This window comes from Mytilus trossulus, chromosome 13 (genome assembly GCF_036588685.1).
Source record: "Mytilus trossulus isolate FHL-02 chromosome 13, PNRI_Mtr1.1.1.hap1, whole genome shotgun sequence".
NCBI lineage: Eukaryota > Metazoa > Mollusca > Bivalvia > Mytilida > Mytilidae > Mytilus > Mytilus trossulus.
Genome location: NC_086385.1, coordinates 36,527,269 through 36,544,468, shown reverse-complemented (window position 1 = coordinate 36,544,468; position 17,200 = coordinate 36,527,269). Strand labels below are relative to the sequence as shown.

Below are 17,200 nucleotides of genomic sequence, written 5' to 3'. Positions count from 1 at the left end.
GTATGATCTATATTAGTGACAGTTGTATAATACATCAGTCTAGGTCATGCGTTATGGTAGTCACACAAACACCACCAAAAAAAGCTTTTAGACGACAGATTATTCGGTCTACATTCTGCTCTGTGTTGTCGACCGTACTTTGATCAGTAATGGTTTAATTTACTTTGAGTGGGATTTACGAGTTTTCTCATTGGCAGTCATACCAAATCTTTTTATATCGATTGCAAATGTGAAGTAGAAAAATCGTTTACACGAAAAAATTCATAAAGATTTTCAACATTAGATTAAGAATGATAGCATACGCTATAAATTTATTACTTTGGGATACCATACGACTTATTATGTTAATAGGGAACATAACGATGCTACACAGAGGAAAATGTGATCATTTGCTAGAGTTTCTTATTGACAACTTATTTGTTGAATTTGGAGGTAGACTTTTAAAAAAAAAATGAGGTGGATATTCCAATGGAAACCAACTATTCGCCTCTCTATTCGACCTCTTCTTATTTTCAAAAGTTCTGTCAGACACGTTTCGAAAACAAGAGTATCGAAGAAACAAGAGCATTTAATTTCACATTCAATTATGTTGATGATGGGGTTTTTTTTTCATCAAAAAAGAGGGACGAAAGATACTAAAGGGACAGTCAAACTCATAAATCGAAAATAAACTGACAACGCCATGGCTAAAAATAAAAAAAGACAAACAGACAAACAATAGAACACATGACCCAATATAGAAAACTAAAGACTAAACAACACGAACCCCACCAAAACTAGGGTGATCCCAGATGCTCCGGAAGGGTACGCACATCCTGCTCCACATTTGGCACCCATCGTGTTGCTAATGAGATAACAAATCCGGTAAATAGTCTTATTCGGTAGATCATATTCATGAAAGGGAAGGTGCGTGTAATTACGACGTAAGGAACATATCCGATATCATTTGTGAAACGGTTATTCCATAACAGTCAACCAACTCGTGATGGCGTCCGTAAAATTAACGAAGGGATGATTTCAACTTCACCATTTGGAACTTTTGGTTTAATAGCTTCCTTGTGAGCAGCAACCCTCTATTAAGAAAATCATTATAGGAAATGCAAGCACGGGAATGTCGTTTTTCAATTTTAGCCATGGCGTTGTCAGTTTGTTTTAGATTTATGAGTTTGACTGTCCCTTTGGTATCTTTCGTCCCTCTTTAATTGGGAAATGTATACCCCGTATGCAGGTCCTGCTGGAATGTTGCTACTTAGAAATGAAAAGTTCACAATTGGAAAGCTGAAATCATCTCTTTTGTCGTAAAGTTTTGTTTTCAACCGACCCTCATTGTAAATTTCTAGATGAAAGTCAAGATATGAGGCCGACTTAACTGTAACTTTAGTATACTGTATTTCTAGTTGGATGGTATGTATGCGTTCCATATCGTCACCAAATTTTGAATTATTTAGTGAAAGAACATCATCTATATAGCGGAAAGTAGAGTTAAAGGATATCGCTTATTTCTTAACCCCTTCCTAAGAAGTTCCTGCATGAAGTAGGCCTCATAATGATAAAGAAACAAGTCGGCAAGTAGAGGGGCACGATTTGTTCCCATTGGAATGCCGACAGTCTGTTGAAAAACACGTCCTTCGAACGTGACATTGTCAATCAAGAAATCAAGCATCTTGATAATATCAGTTTCAGAGAATTTTTTATTGAATCAGAGTGATCCTTTACAAAGTAGGATATATTCCTCCCTAGGACAAGATACTTGTATCTATTTGGCAATTCTTTTTTATGAGGCAAAGCAATACCAACTCCTTCAATTTGTCTTTTAGTTTGGAATGTGGAATTCTTGTGTAAAGAGTAGAAAAGGTCAAATGTTTTAATACTATCACAAGATGAAAGAGAGTTAGATTGTATTTACTCTAAAAGATCTTTGTAATTTTTAAGTATCCACATCTGATTCACGCCAAACAATCCAAACTTGTTTCAACAAAAATTGCAAATGACAATATGGTCTGTACTCATAAATAGTGTTCCATATAAAGTCAGAAGAATGAAAATGAAACAATAGTTGTGGAAGATGTTAAAGACCCTAAGTTCCTTAGTCCAGTAACCAGTGGTCCAGAGCTAATAATATATATCCTTGATATGTTTAGAAATGCACTCTCAAAAATGTTAATACTATTTGAATATAAAAAAAGAAGATGTGGTGTGATGCCAATGAGACAACTGTCTACAAGAGACCAAAATGACACATACATTAACTATAGGTCACCGTACGGTCTTCAACAATGAGCAATGAGCAAGGCCAATACCGCATAATCAGTTGTAAAAGGCCCCGATATGACATTATAAAACAATTCAAACGAGAATACAAACGGCCTGATTTAAATAAAAAAAATGAACGAAAAACAAATATGTAACACAAAAACAAACAACAGCCACTGAATTACTGGCTCCTGCTTTGGGTCAGGCACATACAAAAATATCGTGGCGGGGTTAAACATATTAGCGGGATCCCAACCCTACCCTAACCTGGGACAGTGGTATAACAGTACAACATAAGAACGAACTATAAAAATCAGTTGAAAAAGGCTTAACTTATCAGATGGACAAAAATGCAAGTGGACGTGGACGGGTACTTGTACATCCCGACAACAAAGAGACACTATGAACAGATCTGAGAGTACTCGCAGGTATCTGACAGCTAGTTCAAAGCCACTAACAACTAATAAAAAAATAATACATTTAAGACTAAAATATCAATCCGTACACATCGGAAATCCATTGGATTTAGCGTAAAGACATCATAAACAGTCAGAGAAAAACATGACCTTGTGCAATGCCAGTCACAGACTGTATATAACATTGTATACAGCTGACAGGCTTTACTTACTCGTTATTGGATTAAACCTCTAACTGTTTACACACAATGCTGATGTGTCTTATTTAGTCGAAATCTTTGTTCTGTTGATTTACATAAGACATACTTTGAAGATAATAATTACACCTTCCAGTGAACAATTGTCAGAAACTCGAATTATATAAATTTTGAATTCTGTCCAGTTAACTGGGCTTGAGGAGTAGGCATCTTGCATTATTTGTTCGTGTCTTTTTTTCCGCATGTTCATTAGTTAGAACAGACTAAGATTGGTCGAGCGAATGATGTATCAGTATGTATGTGGGAAGACTTAATATTTTTTTATATTTATAACATCAATGAAGGTATTCAAAAGTTATTTATTGAATCGCAAACAGCTCTAACCAGTTTAATATGATAGCAAACAACCCTATGTAAGATGGTTTATTTTAGATTGATGGCCTTGCAAACTGTGAAATTTATTTGAAACTGTATTCTAAGTTTATGTTTATTTCAAACCCATAGAAAATTTAGCATGTGGAATGTTGAATGGAAATTACATTTGAAAATATCTTTGGTAAGCTTACTCAAGGTAAAATTTGTGTTAATCCAAAATCGATTTTACATATATCTCTATATAGTTCAATCAAATTTTCCAAATTGAGTTCAGAGAAGGTGGGGGAAAACTATGTGAATTTTTTTTTTATTATTCCACATTGAACTTAAGATGTCGTCCCTAAGATGTACTGTTGCCGTAGGATAAGGGTTGTGGTAATTATTAAATGGAAAAACTGTAAGCGTGGATGCCTAGCCAGTTCAGTATTTTGTCAACTCTAGTGTGCACATCACTACCAAACAATATTACAAAATGGAATTTCTTGTATTCAATCAAGTGTCCTTTTCCCTAGTGTTAACAGCCATTTGATGACCTGTTATTTTTCGCATCATTAGTGTATGTTAAAGTTGTTTCGTTGGCAATCCTGCCCATCTCCTCTTTTTAAAATTTGAAATACTAGTTAAATTTAAAAAAAACCCGTAGAATGTCAAGAGAAATTGTTAAATACTGTGAATGCAAGAAAAGTTAAAATAAAGGTTAAGAATAACAAGTCATCATATAGGTCAATAGATATATTTTATTTGACATTTTATAAATTAGTTAAGGTAAAATATTGCAAATACTCTAAAAGATTATAATGTATATGTATTTATTCCTCCTTTGACCCACACGATCTTCCCCTTTTAAGATTAAAGATCGGACGAAACCCTTGCTCTGTTGTAACAAAGTCTATAAATTTTTCCTCTAGGCATTCTGCTCTTCTTTCTATCACCCAAGATATTGAATAATCTTTTAAGTCCTTGCCGTTTAAGAACTTCCCAATCTTCTGTCGGTCGTATCCAGTCGTATGGGCCTAAAAAAAAGATTCACACAAATAAACATGGTTTAACATCAAATTACTTAAATTTCTTTATATATATATACAACTCGTCCAAACATCAACCCAACAATGTTAGATCTGTAAATTTGCTTTTCGCTCATTTTTTGTTCTTACCTCGCCGGGATTCGAATATATGTTTATTGATAGAAATGACTATCCAAAAACTATAAAGTATTATACTTTGATAAACTTGTGGTTAAAATATATTTACAAATATAAATAGGTGCTCCGCAGGGCAGAGTTTCATACAACCCAAGTGTTCGAACCCTGAACAGTGGGGGCAAATTTGGTCACAATATTCAAACGTGATACTGTCTGAATTTGGATTGTGGTCAAACAATTTGACATAATATAGGTTTTTGTCACAAAATAAATGTGGTCAAAGATCTAACAAATCTATTGCACAATACTGTGCTATTGAAGATTTCTTCTTGAAACTTTTCAAAGTTCGAAATTTCAAAAATTTTGAAAAAAAAGGAAATCCTTAAAAAATTGTCAAAAAAATCCCCCCACAACTTATTTGAATTCCCCCTTGGAGTAATAACTTAATCACATGCTTTCCTTTGTAGTATTGAAACTTGTAGTACAATTTCAGACAGATCCATACACTTAACATTCTTAAACACAAGTTATTGTCATAATTGTTTGGAAACTAGAAACATGCTTCTTTTTGGCCCTTTATTGGCCCCTAATTCTTACATATTTTGGGCAATGAATCCAAAACTTAATCGCAGCCTCCCCTTTGTTATATGTTACATTGTGGTACAATGTCAGAGACATCCATGCAATTACACACAAGTTCTGTCAGGAAACTAGAAAAATGCTTGTTTTTGCCCCTTTTTGGCCCTTAATTCCTTAACTTTGGCCCCAAAACCCCCAAAATAAATCCAAACATTCTACTTGTGATTTTAAACATTGTGTATTAATTACAGAGCAATTGAAATACTTGTGCAAAATTTATTATCCTGAAACTAGAAAAATGCTTGTTTTGGGCCCCTTATGGGCCCCTTATCCTAAACGGTTTGGACCATCATCCCCAAAATCGACCCATACCTTCCTTTTGTGGTGTTGAACCATTGGAAAAAAATTCATAAAGACATATTCACTAAAATTACAGTTATTATCCGGAAACCAATATATCTTCGGACGACGCAGACGACGACATCATATAAAAAAGAAGATGTGGAATGATTGCCAATAAGACAACTATCCACAAGAGAACAAAATGACACATACATTAACAACTATAGGTCACCGTACGGCTTTCAACAATGAACAATCATACCATTATACGATCCAAAATTTTTTTTGGGTCGTATAAAAAAAAACCTGTATTGGCTGTACATAAAGGTATTAATTTGATTTGAATATGTATAAGGTGCTGCTCTAAATTGAAAGTATGTTTTAATACATACGCTTAACCATTTTGAGAAAATTGAATGTAGAAAAGCACTCTGGTCTTAATTTATTTAATAAGTATGTTTTTGTAGTCATGTACTGAATTGACTGTATTGTTTGTCTGCTAGTGCATGGTGATATCAGCTGCGCATTTGGTCAGTACTTCGGTACTTACTTGAAATTAAAAAAATACCTTGAATATGTAGCGTTTATTACTCTTACAAGTGAAGTCTTATTTGATTTGCCTTTAGTGCTAAATTCAATCAACTTTAAAAAAAAAAAAAACTATTACCTGTTTAGTGTTGTTTAAACGAACAGTACGAATAAAATGACTAGTCATTGTGTACGAAGAATTTGTTGAAGGATTATTTTGTTATACAATTATAGAATCTTTGTGCAAAAACTTCAATCAAAAGATTACCAGACTAACAAATTGTGAGAACATTATCATTAAATGGTACGTGCACTCCGAAATAATGTTAGATACATGTAACTAGTATAAAGAAGTTATTGTTTTATTATGTCAAATACGAAAAATTACCATTAATCTTTTTCGAACACTCGTGTTGGAAAAACCAATATACAGAACTTCGTCATCTTCATTAGCTCTGATGAGGTAAAGGCCGTATGAATTTGGCACCTCCCTCGTTTTTCGAAGAAGGGACGCATTGTATCCCTTGTTTAATAACTGGTTTAAGACTGCTCTTTTTTTCTTGCATTGGGAGTTTGATTTTTTACAATGTAAACATCGGTTTTCCTGAAAGAAATTGCAAGACTCAATAAATACAATATTTCATAATATGACCATGGTTAGGAACCTTAGTTAACGAACAAACCGATTTGAATGGTAATTTGTGTGAAGCAGTGAACGTTCTTAATTGATTAAATTGGTGATCAGGAATCGTAAATTACTATAGCCATGCTTCTTTCCATATGTTTATTCATAACCATAAATAGGTCTGTCCGGCATTAACACTTGATGAGAGCTAGTTGGAAAAAAATAAAATGTTTTTGGTTTCAATTGACGAGGCTCTGTACTCTCGTCATTGTGTTCTTGTGTTATGGTAAATCTTTATATCCTTGTCTTTCATTTTTGCTTATGTGCTTTGTCTATCCGCCTTTTTGTGTTTGTTTGTAAAATATTTGTTTGTTTTTATAGTAGCTTAGATTATGACTGCTGTACTCAAATGTTTGACATTTTTGCCTTGTATGTCTCTTTGTTTTGTTTAAAGATCGTTGTCTAACGAGTCGCAGGTTTAGCTAGCTATACAACAAGATTTAATACATCATTCTCTACATAGGCAAATGCCTATAACAAATAAACTGATCATAGATACCAGGAAAAGGTTTAGTTATTGCACAAAATGGCATAGAATATCATCTTTGTCCTAAAACATAAAAAAAAGGTTACTTGTGTCTATTTCGAAAGCCTTAACATGCTTAATGCTAAAAATATAAGTTATTTCATAATGTGCTCCAAATACTTATCAAAGGTACCAGAATTATAATTATATACGCCAGACGCGCGTTTACTCTACTTAAGTAACGAGTAAGCCCATTTTGTATATTTTGTCAAACTATGATAATTTTGCAATTTTCAGACCTAATAGCTTTCGGAAAACCTTGACGACAATTACGATCCAAAATGTCAAATAAAACACTTATTGAGATTTTAAAAGTATGCAATGTTTTCTCAATGTTTCTCAAACTGTCATTTCTCTACCAGCAGCACTTTAGTTCGATTTATTCCATAATTAGATTTACAAAAGGCGATGTTTTTTTGTTGACATACAAAACATACACAATTTTTAACTTTATTTTTGTTTTTAATTCTCAAAAAACGTGTCGGAAAGGATAGTTAATGGTAGTATAATAAGTGTGTGTGTTTACTTTCACCTATGGGTATTACATCTATGCCTTTACTGACTTCTATTTAATCTTTATGTTGAAAATTACAGAAAAAAAGTATAATAATGATAACCGCATTATGCGTTAAACAAGATAAGCTTATAATAAATAATAAATCTTACACGGCACTATAACTATCTTTCTCCTTCGTAACAAATTGTTTAAATGCAAGAAGTAATCTATTGCAATAGATTTTCATTATACTCTAAGTCTTGATTTAAGTATTCACACAAAAAAGATCATAAAATCGTTTGTATTTTACTACCATTCGATCATTGCCCTCAGAGTCATTACCATTTATTGTAAATGCGTTTGTGCCAATAAAATCTTGTATATTGTCTATTTAATTAAAATCTCAAATAACGAGTAACGGTAGAACATGTTATTAAAATTCAAAAAAAAACAAATGTTTCCCAGATAGATTACCTATTAAATCGGATACGCAAATTCAAGACAAAATTTGTCTTGATATCTGAAATGATTTTTTTTTCTTACCTTCTTAGACGTCTTCATCCTTCTAAATTTGAATTAGATATGAGCTGAAACGTTAAACAAACGATGTTTTAATTGATTTGGAAATTTTCGGTAGGGACTATACTTAGCTTCAAGGACACCGGCAAGATGCTTGTATCATAATAACGCAGTCGTATTTGTCTTCTAAAAATAACTCTTCAGACTAGACAAACAGTTTGTACTGGAAATTCCCTATCTATATTAAGATCTTTTTTTGCACTTGCAATCTATAAATAACGTTTACATATAAACCTCGTCTCTCTCGAGTCTTCTCTTCAGCATAAAAATGTTTGAACATGTTACCTTATGCTTTTTTGATTTTTAATTCGCTCATTGTTTTGGGTAGAATAAAGGGAAACATTGAAACAACAAGTAAGTGCTTACGCACTTGTTATTAGCAAAACATATTTAATTATGCTTAAAAAAAACACCAAAAAAACATAAGTTTGCCACATCTCTCCCCACATCTCTGAAGAAGAAACTCTTAAATATTTTTTATTTAACAAACAATACCTGTATGAATTTATTTCAATAGTTTATTTTATGAATGTTATCATGATGTAATATACTGTATGTTGAACAATAATATAAGTCATGTGTGTATATGCCCCCCTGGGGACCTAATTTGGAAAATTAAATTCATCTTATCTTAAATACGATGACTGGTATTTTGAATTAGGAGGACATATTACATAAATGCTATTAATATCTTTTTGTATATAAAAAATTGAAGAGACATTCTGCCAATCAATTAACAATAAAGACGCAAAAATAATGCTGGAAAACCCATATCTATATTTAGACTGATGATGTATGTCATATATTGCATCAGCTCATGCATATATTTTTCAAAATAATATCATGCTAATTGCGCCAAAAATCAAGGCATATGATAGGCTTACACACTTCTTAATACTGATCTATAGTTTAGGATTTGAACTAGATTAAAAACATGTCAATGTTAAGGTCAAAACACGCACGAATCCCTATGAAATATATGTACACGGTGTTCATTTAGGGGAAAAAAACTTCCAATAGTTAATGAGAAAATAATATACCCAGAGGTTATTAAATCATCGTTTGCCCTCCCCCCCCCCCCCCCCCCCCCCACACACACAAAAAGGAGAGAAACGGACAACGTAAGACAATGAGAGATGTATTTCATCGTGTTTATGTTTAAAAACCTAAAATAAATTGTATTGTTTAATCTATTTTTCATTTTTGAATGTTTATTTTAATCATATATGTATATCAAATTAATGATTGAAGTAATAAATCATCATTTAAGACGTTTCGATCATTATCCTTAACAGTGTCTTTATTTTCCTTTTTTACTTCATGGTAGACATTTTTTTTTATACATGAAACGTATATAACATGTTTGATGTATGGTTTTTATTATTGCAATCACAGTGGAGAATAATACAGTGTAAAAGCATGCATCGTAGATCAGTATCATTTGTTTATACGTTTTCCAAAGTTTCTGGTAAGTAATACTGGTTTTAAAAACAGGGTGGCGGGGTTTCATGTTGAATAAAATAGTTAAACAAATATAACTATCAACTTTATAAAATGAAAGATTATTCAGAAGACGTACATTTATTTTACATGTAGGCTGGTGTCTTACCGCTGATTGAAATTGATGGTAAGCATTTGACCTTCATATTTTTGCGGTAAGACAACATCCTATGTCTTCTGATAAATTCTTCATTTTAAAATTGAAAAACGCATGTAAACAGTATATCTATTCTATTTTTTTTGTGTTTTCCCGTACATTTTTCATGTCTATAGTTTATTATTTTACCCACACAAATAAAGGCAACAGTAGTATACCGCTGTTCAGAACTCCATGGACAAAAAACAAAATCGGGGTAACAAACTAAAACCGAGGGAAACGCATTAAATATAAGAGGGAACAACGACACAACACCGAAACGCAAATCACACACACACAGAAACGGACCAAGCATCAGAAAAAACACCACGAGAATAACAAATATAACATCAAAACCAAATACATGAATTTGTGGTAGACAAGTACCGTGCCACGTCTTATCTCAATATCTCAAAAATAAGAGAAAACACAAAAGAGTTAATTGGATCTATTTCACAAAGTATTTGATTTTCCAAATGTATGCTTGTATGCCTTTTCAGAACACCGTCTATGAGTGTCTAACCTCTTATTTGAAAATCTTAATCATTTATTTTCATCATTTAACTTTTGAACTCTTTGCTAATCTTTACTTAAATTTTAAGACTTAGTGCTATTGCATTTTGTAAGGATGTTTGCTCCTCTATTTTTTTAATTTGTTTTATCCATATATTGCCATTAACAAATTTTGCCCACTAACCTCTTCTTTTCTTTTTATAATTTTATTACATAACGTGTACAAAGACATATTTCAAAGTCTTATAAAATCCTTGTCATTTTTTCATAGTTTTTGCAACAACAAAAGTGCCAATGTTAACTCTACTTTCCGCTATATAGATGACGTTCTTTCACTAAACAATTCAAAATTTGGTGACTATGTGGATCGCATCTATCCCATCGAATTGGAGATAAAGGATACTACAGATACAGTTAAGTCGGCTTCATATCTTGACTTACATCTAGAAATTGACAATGAGGGTCGGTTGAAGACAAAACTTTACGACAAAAGAGATGATTTCAGCTTTCCAATTGTGAACTTTCCATTTCTAAGTAGCAACATTCCAGCAGCACCTGCATACGGGGTATATATCTCCCAATTGATACGATATTCCCGTGCTTGCATTTCCTATCATGATTTTCTTGATAGAGGGTTACTGCTCACAAGGAAGCTATTAAACCAAGAGTTCCAAATGGTGAAGTTGAAATCATCCCTTCGTAAATTTTACGGACGCCATCACGAGTTGGTTGACCGTTATGGAATAACCGTTTCACAAATGGTATCGGATATGTTCCTTACGTCGTGACTACAATCCCATTCCCTTTCATGAATTTGACCTACCGAATTAGACTATCTGCCGGATTTGTAATCACATAAGCAACACGACGGGTGCTGCATGTGGAGCAGGATCTGCTTACCCTTCCGGAGCACCTGAGATCACCCCTAGTTTTTGGTGGGGTTCGTGTTGTTTATTCTTTAGTTTTCTATGTTGTGTCATGTGTACTATTGTTTTTCTGTTTGTCTTTTTCATTTTTAGCCATGGCGTTGTCAGTTTGTTTTAGATTTACGAGTTTGACTGTCCCTTTGGTGTCTTTCGTCCCTCTTTTAAGTCAATGAAAAATCTACAGATAATTATTTCGCGCCAAATTTCAATAGCTTATACTATCTCGAAAACAAGCACACGGACCCTCCATTTATTTCTGCTTTTTTAGTTTCTTTATTTATATACTATCAATTTATAACAGCCATTTAAAAAGCTTGTTATTTTTAAACAGAGTAGCGAACATCCTTAACATGATTAAGGTGATAGAATGTGATTATCTGTAGTATATCTATGATATATTCAAAAATAAAATAAAAATGAGAGGTCAATGAGAATATTTCCAAGCTTCAGGTTATGACAAAATTGCACATTTTGTATTGAGTATGAATGACAAAAAAAATCATTATGTTACTATAGAAGCTAAACCTAATGACAGAATTGTAAATTAAATAAAATACGATAAGATAGCAGTTTTGACAATGAGAATATCAAAAGAAAAGATAGGGTCACCATAGGTTTTTTCCTATATAGATAGAAAAATTCATGCAGATATTTGCAAATAAAGGCAACAGTATTATGAAATTGAATATGGAAATGGGGAATGTGTCAAAGAGACAACAACCGGCCGACAAAACAAAAAACAACAGCAGAAGGTCACCAACAGGTCTTCAATGTAGCGAGAAATTCCATGGACAAAAAACAAAATCGGGGTAACTACTTAAACCGAGGGAAACGCATTAAATATAAGAGGAGAACAACTACATAACACTAAAATGTAACACACACAGAAACGGACCCAGCATCAGACTTAGGGTACTTACAAAAATATACAATTCCAGAGTAACCTCCTCTTAAATCCCAACTGAAAAACAATTAAAATCAAACAAAAATAATCGACATTTGTAAATTATTAATATTCATAAGTTATGTTAAGATATTTAAGATTTGTTCTTTTAAATGAAAATTCTCATTGGTTAACTGCATTGTTTCCTAATAACCGATTGAAGTGGATTGTTAAAAACTGTATACTAAACGCTTGATGGTAGATAATGCACCCAAACTGTATATTTTCGTAGAACGCCACATGAGTTAAACATAGACCATTTAGAAGTTAGCGTTGTTAGTAAAAGTTTTTTTATATGCATGACCTTTTTACTTTATTTTTCATCGGATCTGATACATTAGCAATTTTTATATTTTTATTAAAAAAAAAAACAATTTTAAAGTATTTTTATGGATTATATAGGTTATCAAATGCTATATGCTGTGACATTTTCTTTATCGTATAGGATTTGACGAGATTGAGAAATTTTTTTAGGTTCTTTTCTATCTGTTCACTTAACTGTTCACTTGTTGACTCTAAGTTTTTTCTTAATTGTGAGTCATGATCGTTTTATAAATACTGAAGATAAATTTTTGCTCTTAATATTATTGACCATGTTTTTGTCATATGTAGTTTTGAGAGAGAGAGAGAGAGAGAGAGAGAGAGAGAGACAAAGAAATAAGATAGAAAAGTGGACATCTTTTAATTAAATGTTTGCGTTTTAAAGTATACTGAATTTCCTCTTCAGTAGTCACTTGAATTACGTGACAGGTTTCTCGTAGGCATTGTCGTATTTGCAGGGAATTCAAAAACATGAACGCAATAATTTATAGGTGATTAAACCCCAGAAAAGTAAATAATGTACACCTGGAAATAATTACAGAAATAATTTCAAGTTTATAGGAAATTAAAAAAACTTTCTGCGTTTTGATATTCATTTCTTAAGGTCTCAAGGAACGTAAAAAAAAAGAACGGAGGGAAAATGTTTCTCTTCAGTGAATAGTTGAAGTGAATCGTTTTGAATAAAATCGAAAACTGAGGTATGATGGATGTTTCAAATAAAAAAAAATTAATATCTATATATCTTAGTTTGTATTAATATATTACACATTTACAAAGGAAACCACAGGTAAAATCATTATAATTAAAAAGGATATGTACTTGTTTGGCTTTATAAATATTTTGAGCGTCACCGATGAGTCTTGTGTAATCCTGGTACTTTGATAACAATATAAGTTAACGGTTTACTTTGAACACATGAAGGAAAAGTCTAACAATGTTACAATAAGGTAAGAACAGTAACAAAGAAAGGTACCTCGTAGTTTATAAAAACAATATACTACATAAGGTGAGGGTGTTTTTTGAAACGAATTCAAAATAATTTTTGTTAGATGAAGGAAAATTTCCATACGGAAAGAACAATAATATCTAATCCTTCTGTATTATATATGTACGCATATTGAACTTAATTGTGTATGCTTTTTTAATTATTGATTTTATCTTCATAATTTTTTTTCTAGGGTGAAATGTTGATTGCAAATAAAGAAACGTTGATGTAGTAAGCCATTTTATATTTACCTCATTTACGAAAAAAATATGTATAATATGGCCGCCATAGAAAGTGCACTGTTTTGCGACATTTGCCAAAATAGAGACCTCGATAAGCCAGCAGAAAAATACTGCACGCAATGTGAAAATGCTCTTTAAGGAGACTGCCGAGATCATCATAAGATATCAAAATTGTCAAAATCACATCAGACCATCTCTGTAGACAAATATAACAAATTACCGTCTTTTATCAAGCAAATAAGCTTTAACTGTGACGAGCACGACTGTATCCCTGAATTTCATTGCAAATTCCATGACTCTTTTTGTTGCAAACTTGGTTTGATATCATGTCATAGGGAATGCAAGGAAGCTACTTACATTGTTGCTTTCATTACGTCATCTTCAGGACATCAGTCAACAGCGTTAAATAACTTTGCAAATGTTTTGAAATATTTAGAAGGTAAAATTTATCGCTCTCAAGGATAGAAATCGGAATTTGAGTGAATTACGTGAACAAGGTGAACAGAAGGTGATGATTAGAAAACACATAAAAAATAAGCGACATGAAATTACTTGTATTTTAGATCTCTTAGGAGGAAAATTACTAGAAAAAGGCATCTGTAACTGAGAAACAATACTGTCAGGAAATAGAAGCTGTAATTGCGAAATTAGAAGATGGAAAACAGAAAGTAAACGAAATTCAAATTGATTTGAAATCTTTACAAACGTTTGCATCGAATATTCAAATCGCCATGGGAACAAAACAAAGGCATACAAAGAACATTATTCAAACAAAGGAAATTATCGTCCAAAAGTTATATGACAACGGAAGCTTAAACAATGTAACTATGGCATGTATGTTCAATGAAAAACTGACGCGGTTCATAAAAGAGATAAAGACCTTTGGGAATGTGAAATTTGCCAGTTACATGGACCATGTACAAATGGCACATTTATTACCTCAACAGAAAAAAATATTGTCCATGCCAACCACCTCGATCAGTCTGTCGTATGCTACGATTTCAATGGACAAGTACAATTGACATATTGCGATTTGTTGCTCAGAAAACCGTACGGCATCACATTAGATACTGATTCTAATACTTATGTTGCTGTTTTGACTCAAACAATATTGTTGTGAAATCTCCAGACGGAAAGCTGGTGAAAGAGCTGATTGAAGCTAGTGATGGACTCCTAAACCATCGATCGTGCAATTTATTTTGATACATATAAATACTTACTTCTGGTAGCTAACTGTGATAAAGTCGCATTTCTATATGACGTTTAATACAGTTTATCAGTAAACAGCATGTTTCTTCATAACGATCATATCATAAGTCTAAAGCTTTATATCTAATAAAGAATATGAATATTTACTTAAAGTAATTGTACCTACATTTATCTGGCATTTTTTCAAACTGATTGAACTTTGCACGTTTTCCTCATGGTGCAGACATATAACTTAATATTTATAGTATGTATTCAATGCTCAATAGGGCTGTTGGCTTTTCTAGTTTAATTTTGATTTCAATATTTTATAATTTCCGGGTCTTTTATAGATGACCATGCAGTATGGGTTTTGGTTAGTGTTGAATGACATGGTTGTTTATTTCTTATACCGTTAGGTAGCTAAACAGTTAGTTAACCAAAACACTCTATGTGGCAAGTACTAATCACTGAATTCATTTTGACGAATAATGTTTATTATTTGATATGATATACAGTTGTTACAGACATGTGTTGAGTGCGTGTGGTAAAAGCTACAATAGAAAAATTAAAACCTTATACTAGTTGATAAAAAATAACAATTTAAAGAAAACACAGATAAAGGTGAATTTTGAAAACAAAACAATGTATTTATATATCAAAAAGCTTTAAAAACGTAGACAAAGAATCCTTTACATGGAAAATACCATAATATATAGTCTTGGCATAAAATATAATGTCTCTGACGGGTTGCCATACTTTAGAAAATTAACAAAATATGTATGTGATATGTTTTGTACAATTACTTCTTTTATATTAAATATATCTCAAAAATACATATGCATCTGTATAGAATAAAAATCAAATATCAAAAATTAACTTACATATTGGTCTGCCAGCATAGGATGACCAAGTTCTATGAAGATTTAAAACATTTGTCACCTTGTTGTGGTACACAACATCTATGAGTATACACAGGAAACAGGAAATACACTCTTTAAAGTGAAAGTGACAGTACTCTTTAAAATGAAACTACAGGTAATTATAAAAATATAAATGTAAAGGTAAGTTTACCTGGATAGAAAAGTGAGAGTTGTTCTAAAATTAAAGTATAAATGTAAACAATGACAATTAGGCAAAAAATAATATCGTTATCAAATTATATAGGGAATAAAAACAGCACACTCCTCGTCTGATATGAAAAATATCACCATAGATCAAAAACGTTCTCAATAATAAAAACTTACAAGTGTTCAAAAAATTCTACAATACAGTTAAATACTTGTTTCAAAAGTTCTTAGTCTCAACTATGACACAGTAACACAACTTGGCTAATTGGTCGCACATACACACGGTGTTGTTTGTCTTTTACAACCCTCAACTGAACTTTACGAACCAAATTGTCTCTACCGGGAAAAACACGTTCAACAAGACCTATTGGCCAGTTATTTCGATGGAGTTCATTGTCTTTAAGAAGCACTACATCACCTTCTTGAATGTTTTGTTTGATGTGTTGCCATTTGCGACGAGTTTGTAACGACTGCAAATATTCTCTTCGCCAACGTGTCCAAAATTTGTCAGCTAACACTTGAACAAATTTCCACTGATTTGTGTAAACATCACGCGTGTTCAAATGACTGAAGTCCTCAATATTGTCACTCACTTTCTGTGTTAGCAAAGTACTTGGAGATAAGATAGATGGTGCGTTAGGATCGGATGAAATAGGCACTAACGGACGAGAGTTCATAATAGCTGTTGTTTCTGCCATGAAAGTACATAATACTTCATGTGTGAGTCGTTGATATCTAGCTTCAAACAATATTGAGTCCAATATACGCCTTGCTATGCCAATGAGACGTTCCCATGCACCTCCCATGTGGGATGAATACGGTGTATTGAATTTCCACACAGTTTTTTGTTCTTTCATGAAGGATTGAAACACTGAGTCCTCAACAAAGGAAGCTTCTATGCCAAGCTCTCGGGCTTCGCCAATAAAGTTGGTTCCTCTATCAGAAAAGAATTCTTTAACATATCCTCTGATTGATATGAAGCGGCGAAGTGAATTAATAAATGATGCGGTAGTCATCTCTTCAATTATTTCAATATGAACACCTCGACATGAAAAACAAACAAACAAATAAGACAGCCCATCTTTTTGAATTTGCGATTCCACCGTGAGTACGTCTTGTGACAATGTTCCAGGGTCCAAAACAATCAACGCCAACATATGTAAATGGTGGGCATGCTAAAAGTCTTTCTTCTGGAAGATCAGCCATTTTTTGAGTCGAAAAAGTACCTCTAAACCTTCGGCATAAAACGCAACTTGAAATA

At 32.6% G+C, this 17,200-nt stretch overlaps 1 protein-coding gene across 1 annotated transcript; it reads right to left on the bottom strand.

Annotated features, from left to right (window-relative positions):
• Positions 1 to 3,987: 3,987 nt before the first annotated feature.
• LOC134694625 (uncharacterized) lies at positions 3,988 to 8,223 on the bottom strand. The gene is made up of 3 exons (XM_063555662.1): positions 8,083 to 8,223; positions 6,221 to 6,436; positions 3,988 to 4,254 (listed from the first exon to the last, which is right to left on the bottom strand). Exons 1-3 carry the CDS (start codon positions 8,098 to 8,100, stop codon positions 4,051 to 4,053), a joined length of 438 nt encoding a protein of 145 aa, XP_063411732.1. The 5' UTR covers positions 8,101 to 8,223; the 3' UTR covers positions 3,988 to 4,050.
• Between the last annotated feature and the right edge of the window lie 8,977 nt (positions 8,224 to 17,200).